General features: G+C 40.5%; 1 protein-coding gene across 1 annotated transcript in view; it reads left to right on the forward strand.

Annotated features, from left to right (window-relative positions):
- The first annotated feature begins 852 nt into the window (after positions 1 to 852).
- Positions 853 to 8,976, forward strand: part of LOC122074581 (peptidyl-prolyl cis-trans isomerase Pin1) — a 9,863-nt gene continuing 1,739 nt past the window's right edge. The window contains exon 1 of the mRNA XM_042639468.1: positions 853 to 1,399. Within this exon, the coding sequence (XP_042495402.1) occupies positions 1,165 to 1,399 (235 nt within the window). The 5' untranslated portion in view covers positions 853 to 1,164. The remainder of the gene's footprint in view (positions 1,400 to 8,976) is intronic.

Genomic DNA, 8,976 nt, shown 5'->3' on the forward strand with positions numbered 1-8,976 from the left:
AATTTTCCTTTACCATGTAAAAGGACTTCTGCTGATAATGTGATCTTGTCATTGGATTCTTATGTATTATCATTAACTCTCATCCTTAACTGACAAGATTGAAACTACCTCTCTCAATGCCAATTCATGTATATCAATGGCCATCACCATGGGTAAAAAGAAACTCACTTCCTAAATTTAAGTGTTCTTGTATTATGAAAATTGCAATATAATGTTAAACTAGTGATATTAATGAGAAGAAAAAATGACCTATATCCCATTAGCACATAGCACCCTCTCACATTTTCTCTCCTCGTTTACACTGTATCTTCCATACATATCATATTCTCACCATCTTCTGCCCTCCAATTAGTTAGGTGTGGGGATTTCATTGCGCGTCCCTATCCCTTAAGAAAAAGAGGAAGAGCCTCAAGTAATAGGAAATTATAATAGAGGTAACTATCAATTGTACCAAGATTACCAAATTGCCCTTGTTTGGTAGCTTTTTGTGAGATGCGGCCTTCCACCATGGTAAAATAGAGTAAATATGAAATCTCCGGGTTATATGGTTAGACCAGCCCGATCCACTTCGTTAGTTGCTAGGGTTTGATGGTTGACGAATTAAATATGTGATTTTGGATATAAGTTATAACACAGTTGCAATGCCGGTTCCTTCAACTATTTTGGAAGACACAAACCCTAACGGTTTGTTTCATATGGTAATAATTAGGAATTTTAGCCGGTCGGTCCAGGATGATTTCCGGTTGGTCTAATAGCAATGTAACCCTAAAGTAGAGATGATTTACATGTGCCGCACGTGTTTACTCGTGCGTGTGTTGGCTGGTTATCTTTTTGTCAAGTCTTCCACTTTCATCACGCTATAACGCCAAGTGCGAAGCTACAAAGTCCCACTCTGTGATCAGTTGCATTAAATCCTTCTTCTAACGACTAACATCTGAGACGGCGAGTGATCAATCGATCCATCCTTCGATCTTTGTAAGAAGAAAGACGAGCTCTGCTACTAATCTCAGTTCCGATTGTGGGTTGTGTGTGTTTAAACTGGAAAGAAAGATAGGGAACGATCATCGAAAGAGGAAGAAAGATTCGGATTCATCGGATCAACCAGAGAAGCAGAAGCAGAAGCAGAAGCAGAAGCAGCCGCAGCAGCACAGAAAGAAGATCCAAATGTCGAATTCCAATCAAGTGAGGGCGTCTCACATCCTCATCAAGCACCAGGGTTCAAGAAGGAAAGCTTCTTGGAAGGATCCAGAAGGTAGAGTCATCATGAACACCACAAGGGACAGTGCCGTCTCTCAGCTTAAGGCCCTCCGTGAGGAGATCGTCACCGGAAAAGCCAAGTTCGATGACATCGCCTCTCGCTACTCCGATTGCTCCTCCGCTAAACGTGGCGGCGACTTAGGTCTGGTCCTCTTTTATTTTTCTTTATCCGTTCTTACTTCCTTTCGCCTCCTTTCTGTTTATACTTTTGTTTTATGGATTCTGGATTCTTTCCCCGGTTTACTTGTTGGCTACCAGAGAGTTAGGGTTTCCTCTCAGTGCTTATGTCGCACTGGGGAAATACGATCTCTGGTGACGGATGCCTATAGTTTCCATGTGTTGAACTGAACGGCTTAGTTTTAGGAATTGTCTTGCTTTTTCTCTAATTTGGGATGTTGTGCGTGAATTAGTCTTAACTAAATCTTTTGCACTGAGTATGGAGATAGTAGGACTTACGAGGATAGATTGCCTGGAAATGATTCTTTTGACTTCAATTTTGGGAATTTTGTGGTCTGATATATATCATCTATAGTTCAGTGGATAATTTGCCCTTTATCCTCTTCTCTGGTGTCACTGATGTACTATACGACACCACTGTCTTGTGTTTGGATTTTGGGAGTTCTTACTCCTATCAATTATGGATGCTTCTTAACAGTTCCAGCTGATGATTAACATAATCTGTTCGATTGGATTCCCACTACCACAGGGAGCCTTGAATTCATTTCATAGTCGACCGTTTTAGTGGAGATCTGAATCCCATTTGGTCATGAGAGTTAGGTCATAAAGATGATAGTCAATTGAGTTGGTTCATCTATTTGCAGCAAAGGCCATTGATGAAACCACTGCAAAGGAGTAGTCTACTGAAATTTACAATAAGATGAAAAATTGGAATATTGGGATATATGGATTAGATTGGTATTGCCTACCCCAAGTTTTATGGACAAGCATTACAATGAGTTTTCTGTATGTGATTGTATGTCTTATATCTGCTTCCTAAGAATTTCCATGCAATGTTATGAATTTCAACCACCCACTTGGGCAATGGATGCATAATCTATGGCTTGAAGTGAACTGTTCTTTGATTTTCTGGACGGATCAGTTGAGTTGGTGGGACCCTGTTTGTGCTTTATGAAGATGACGTCTGTGGTCCTGAAAAGGTTCTAAAAGACATCTTAATTGTCCATTTCTTTCTTGTTGGTAGTGTGATCGAAGGAAAAACGCATCCAGTAAGGTCATTTTTAGCAAGTGCACAACTTTTTTTCATGGTTGTTAGATGAAATTTATTAAGAGAGGGGAAAAGACAAGAATTCAAGAAAAGGCAGAGCTTGTCATGGACTTGCAGATCCTAGGAAGCACAAGACAAAATTTCAATGTAAGAATGAAGTATTTATACTAGGAAATGATGTGGTATGTAGTATAATAAGTATAGTGCCCCTAGATTCTTATTGTATTCCTATTACATGCTAGTCATAACTTATAATAAAAAGAAACGACATGCCTACCTGATATACTCTATGGGCTAATGACGACAAATTCTAACGAGAGTACTGTATTCTCCATGGATCTCGTTACCACCTAGTGGTAATAGCTTGAACCCATCACCCATCTCAGAACTCCTAGTGGAGTGCGAAGAAAAGAATAGGAAGATATCTGTAATGGAGTCTTAGTTTTGCAGGGGAGAAAGAAAATCACATAATCACGCCACACCATGGTGAGAAAACCCAATCAACTATGTAGTTTCAAGCCTGTCCATCAGTTAGAAGCAATACCTGTATTTAAAGAAACTAATACTCCTAACAGGAATGGAAAAACCTAAACTGACTCAAACTCTATCTCCTATTCCTATGTAACCTGTTCAAAACAAAATTTAAGAACATGATAATGTAAAAGAAGTAAAAGACTACAAACTAAACCATTACCAGCCTTTATTATACCAAAAGCCCAGGTAGCCGGTTCCGTATGAGTTTGGGTTTCCAAACCCAGTCTTCCTAGTCCAACCAGTTGAGTGCTACTGCATCAATTTCTCCTCCTTTGAAAAGAACTCGACTCCGTTGAGTTTGGATAAGGACCAAGGAGATCATCTGAGTTAACTCCTTGGAGGAGAGAAGATTCCGCTGTCCTCTGAAGCTTGATTGCTGGAAGGTCCTTACCTGGAAGGCTTCTCAAGTCCACTATGTTTGAAGGAATAAGTGTTCTCATAACCACAATGTTGAGCCTTCTTATTAAACAATCACGATCGTCCTATGATGCTGTGACACACCTTTAAGGGTAGAACATCACATTGCATGGTGTTAATCAACCCACCAATAGAGTATGTGAGAAAACAGTGATCATTGATGTTGAGATTAGTATTGTTCACCCACACAACTTTGTAGGAGTTAAGTCGCAGCTTTTTCTTTAAATCGAGCTTGGGAACAACGTCTTCAGAGATGGCATTGATACAATTACCACTGATGATTACCATGGTGCACGTTGTATTGTTGCATATCTCACTCTAGTCTAGAAAATACTATTTTGAAGCCAATCATCCTCGTCAAAAACTGTGTGTGTAGCAAAAAGCAGACAAATACCGTTTACAATTTTGCGGCTCTCCATCGCAATCATTGTCATTGACTTCACTAGGCTCACGATCACGTTCTGAGTCTTTTGACTCCAAAAGTACTAAGTTGTTCCTTTGTTTCTCTTCCAAAACAATAGCCATATAAATTCTTCCTTATCAGCGAAAGTGACCAAATGATTAGGACATTGAGCAGAAAAATACTAGTAAACACTGTACCTCAGCCTGTGGCTTCATAGGAGATCTGTCAGAACCACAATGAAGCAGATAGTAAGGGCGGTTTGGCCTCGAAGATTTTATAAACGAATCTCTAATTTGTGGCTTGTTTAATGACTTTCCCTAGGGAGAAGACTATTGCTAACTAAAACTATCACCTTTAGAGAAAATATATGTAACTGTCTTTCGTGTATACTGTATACTGCCACTCCTGACCTTTTTCTAATGGTATGTCACTTGTACAATGTCCTCCATCATAGGAAATTGATTGGATGCTAGTGCAGCACTAATCTGAGGGTGCAAACTATTGCAAAACTGTGCCACCAATACCTTCTCATCCCACTCAAAATCAAATACCTCCTCATCCCACTCAAAATCAAATCGAGTGGCTACATATAAAACATGGCTATATACTCCTCTATTGTCATGTTGTCCTGTTTCCACTGTGCAAACCTGATGTGCATGCGATGCTTGTAGTCGATAGGCTGGAATCTCTGGTTCATAGCTTCACTCATCTCAGCTCAAGTATTGACTAAACCAAATGCCTTGATTCTGATTCTGTTATTGGTGTTTGATCCACCACACTCGAGTCATACCCTTCAGCTTAGCCTCTGCAAATAGAATCTTGCATAGATGTCATCATAGTATGCATGGATTGACAGTTGTGTTGAAGGTCCATAAAAGCTTTGCATAGATGCCATCATAGTATGTATGGAATTGACAATTTTGTAGAGGGTATCAACACTATCTGTGAGGTTGGCAATCTCCATCGTGCTCTCATCTTTATAGGAATTAAGTTGGTGGTGAATTGGCCACCATGGTTAGGATGTGATCAAAATCTCCAAATTGATCAGGAGGTTTGGAAACCCTATTTGGAATCATTATGGACCAACACGAAGAGTAGAAAGCTCAAATCAAAATGTAGTGGCATAACAGTAAACAAATCAAAGTTTACAATAGAGTGGACCCAACTGTAAATAAACTGGAATTTATGAATGGCTGGTATTACTGTAATTTATTGGAAGTTCAATTATAAAACACAAGGGGATTGTAAGTATAAGTGGGAAGGGTAAATTTGGTAGCAACGGGAAAAAAGGAGAAATTAGAATAAGAAGGGAGGGGTAGTTAGGAAACCAAGAAAAAAATTGTAGGGAGAGATACTGTCTTATGCCTTACGACAGGGTGACGAAACTACCAAGAGGGGGTTTGGCTTCAAAGAGGAGTTCTTCACGAGAAGGCCGATTGACTTAGGATTGTTGGTGGTGGATTGCAGCTATCAGATCAACCATGAAGATCAACAGTTAAGCCATTAGGGGCCTGCAACAAAGGAATTCAAAGGCCTGAATCTAGGTCTGGTGGTGGAATGGGTTCAGATTCCACTCCTGGTTTCGGCAAGAAATCTTTCCAACTTAAGTGTTGAATGGAGACGTGAACCTACTAGGGTTTAGAGTCAGCTAGAGAAAGTAGCCTAAGCCTATGATTTCAAGACGAATCAATTGATAATACAGAAGGGAATAAAAGAACAAAACATGATAATATAGAAAGAAATAAAAGAACACAAACTAAACCACTACCAGCCTTTATTAGACCAAACTGGGTTGGGTTGGTTCCATCTTGATTTGGGTTTCCAAATCTGATTGTGCTGGTCCAACTAGTCAAGTGCTACTGCATCAACTCCAGATGATGACTCCAGCTTATGTCCTAAGAGGAACTCTTGGTATCTGATCTGACAATTTAGGCAAACTGGATAACTGAATTTTGCAGTCCCTAACAACTTCTAGGATCCGGCTTCTGTTTTTTTTTTTTTTTTTTTTTTTTTTGAATAAGGAGGATTCTATTGATAATATAATTAAAGGCTGACTATATAATGCAAATCTTGAAAAGAGGTTATAGTCATAAGATTGGTGGCCTTGATGATGAGAACCTTAAGCAGATCTTTTTGAACTCACTTCCAGACCCTCTTGGTGCTGATACTCTCTAGTTTCTCCGCAACCAGAACATCACCTTGGCATCCTGCAGTATTGGATCTCTGTATAGCTTTGCTCTTACAGCTCTTGACAAACTCTGTAATGTCAAGAAAATCTGGAAAGAATTACAATCAAAATCTGACAAGGTCTCTTCTGCTTGTGATAATTCTTGGATGAAGATCAAGTGTAAAGGTTCTGATCACTCTTGTGATTGTCCTACAAAGAAGCCTTTCCATCATAAGAAGTTCTTTCACTCCTCCCGGAAGCACAAGAAAAGGTTTCCTTTTAAGCCCTCTCGGTTTAAACGATTTAAACCTCACTGGAAACTCCTCCGGAAAAAACAGTTTCGAGGGAAAAACAAGAATACTTCTTGCTTCATCTGTGGAAAAGATGGACATTTTGCTAAGAATTGTCCTAATAGTCGCAAGAAGGAAAAGGTGCTCCATATGCTTGCTTCCCTCCATCATGATGATCTACAAAATGCTGACCTTGAGTCTCTGTACTCTCTGGATGCAGAACCCACTGACCTCTCCTTATTTGCTACTGACTACCTTGATGATATTAATTCAACTTCCCTCACAGACTCAGACCCAGAGTCTTCTTTTTCCGAGTCCGAGGATTCTGATCCCCTCTACCAGGTTATCCCTTTCCTTCCCCCAAGTCACACACCTCTTCCCTGTCAGTCTATCACCCTACCTCATGCTGCAGTAACCCTAATCCCTGAACCTTATGCTAAACCAGTTCGTCTCATAGCCTTCCTTGATACAGGTGCTGCAACAACCATCCTGTCTCCCAAAGTCCTTCCAAATTATTTCTGGAAACCACAAGAACCTCCTCTCCCCTTTTTAGCAGCCAATGGTGAAACTTTCTATATCACCCTTGTTACTAAACACCCTATGAAAATCCAACTTCTTCCAACCCTTTCATTCACCCATGTTATGTTAGGTTCCCACTGTCCTGGTAAAGACCTCATTATAGGTTTTGATGTCCTGAGTCATCTTCCCCTTAAATGGACACCCCATGGTCTTGTGTATAAACAACAACTTCTCCCCTGGTCCCCTTTTTCTAACATATTTCTTGCAGGAACAGATACAGGTCCTACTCTGTTTGATGAATTTAAAGGAAAACTTCTGCAAACTTCCTGTGCAGATTCTCACACTGAGTTCCTGACCAAATGTATTCATCCCCTCTGGCAGAATTCCAAGTTCTTCATCTCCTTACCTTTTAAGAAGAATGAAGATGTCAATCCAACAAAAGCCAGCCATCCTGGTATGACTCCAGAACATTTGACACTTGCAGTACAAGAACTTCAACAACTCCAAGCTCAAGGATTGTTAGAACCAACTGTGTCTCCATGGGAATGTCAGGCGTTCTATGTGAACAAAAGAACAGAACAGATCCGTGGTAAGATGAGGATGGTGATAAATTATCGGCCTCTGAATTTCTTTCTGGCTGATGATAAGTTCCCCTTACCAACTCGCCCGGCACTATTACTTCAATTAGCCTCTGCAACTCTCTTCTCCAAGTTTGATCTTAAAGCAGGGTTTTGGCAACTTGGGATTGTCCCTGAAGATAGGCCGAAGACAGCTTTTTGTGTCCCTGGTTATCATTTATAGTGGACAGTTATGCTGTTTGGATTAAAGACGGCTCCATCAATATTTCAGCGTGCCATGATGCAGATATTTGCTCCCATTCAAGATCGTGCCCTGATTTATATTGATGACATTCTTCTGTTTTCATCTACACAGGCTGAACATCTTTGTCTCCTTCAGCACTTCCATCAGATTGTTCAAGACTATGGAATTATGCTCTCCCCAAAGAAAATGCAAATTGGTGTTCCTACCATTTATTTTCTTGGCGTCACTATTACCAAAGGAAAATATGAACTTCAACCTCATATTGCTACATCTCTCCAGCAATTTCCTGAAGGTCCCCTGACAAAAACTCAGGTCCAGCAATTCCTTGGTATAGTCAATTACATGACAGAGTTTCTTCCTCAACAAATTACACATACATCTGTGCTTCATCAGCTCTTGAGAAAGAAAGCTCCTCCTTGGTCTTCTGAACACTCAGCAGCTATTCAAGCCCTGAAACAATTATCTACAAGACTTCCCTGTTTACAGATTCCTTCTGATGGACGTCGTGTTCTCCAAACTGATGCTAGTGACACTCACTGGGGTGCAGTTTTACTTGAAGAAACCCCTAATTCCAACAGAACCATCTGTGGTTACAAGAGTGGCTCGTTTAAACCATCTGAAGCTCATTACCATTCCACGTTCAAGGAAATTCTAGCAGTCAGACGAGGTATTGAAAAATTCCAGTTTCATCTCATTGGACACAGGTTCCTCATTGAGCTGGATATGTCAAGCTTCCCTCGAATGCTTGAATTCCGACAACGAACACTTCCCAATGATCAACTCCTACGATGGGCTCAATGGTTCTCAAAGTGGTCTTTTGACATCAAACACATAAAAGGAAAAGAAAATGTTTTGGCAGACTTCCTTTCTCGCCCTACTTCTACCTTTTCTGTAATCCCAATCCTTTACCCATTAACACCAGGTGCCTCTACTTCCTCCCAGCCTCAGCCTCAACCCAGCCATAACCTTTGCTGTGCTATACCTCCTCACCTTCCCCCTGAAATCCTCCATACCTTAACCTATAAAGCCGTTCTTACCTATAGCAAACATACAGCAATTCAACTATTAGAAATTGCCCTTCGACAAGAAGGTCTATTTCTTGCTGGTTCTACCTTTCACCCAGAGTTTCCCTACCTCACAGTTTTTACCTTTAACTCCTTTTATGATTTACAAGAATTACCACCTATTTTCAAGTGTATTTTCTGGCACTTATGTACAGCCTACACCATAGCACTATGCTTCCCTCTACAAGCCATCCAATCCATGTGTTTGCGATGGTGGTCTCCTCTCAATCCACATCGACCAAACCTGACTATCTTCCAGTTTCTCCAGCTCTTTGCTC

This window comes from Macadamia integrifolia, chromosome 3 (genome assembly GCF_013358625.1).
Source record: "Macadamia integrifolia cultivar HAES 741 chromosome 3, SCU_Mint_v3, whole genome shotgun sequence".
Taxonomy (NCBI): Eukaryota; Viridiplantae; Streptophyta; class Magnoliopsida; order Proteales; family Proteaceae; genus Macadamia; species Macadamia integrifolia.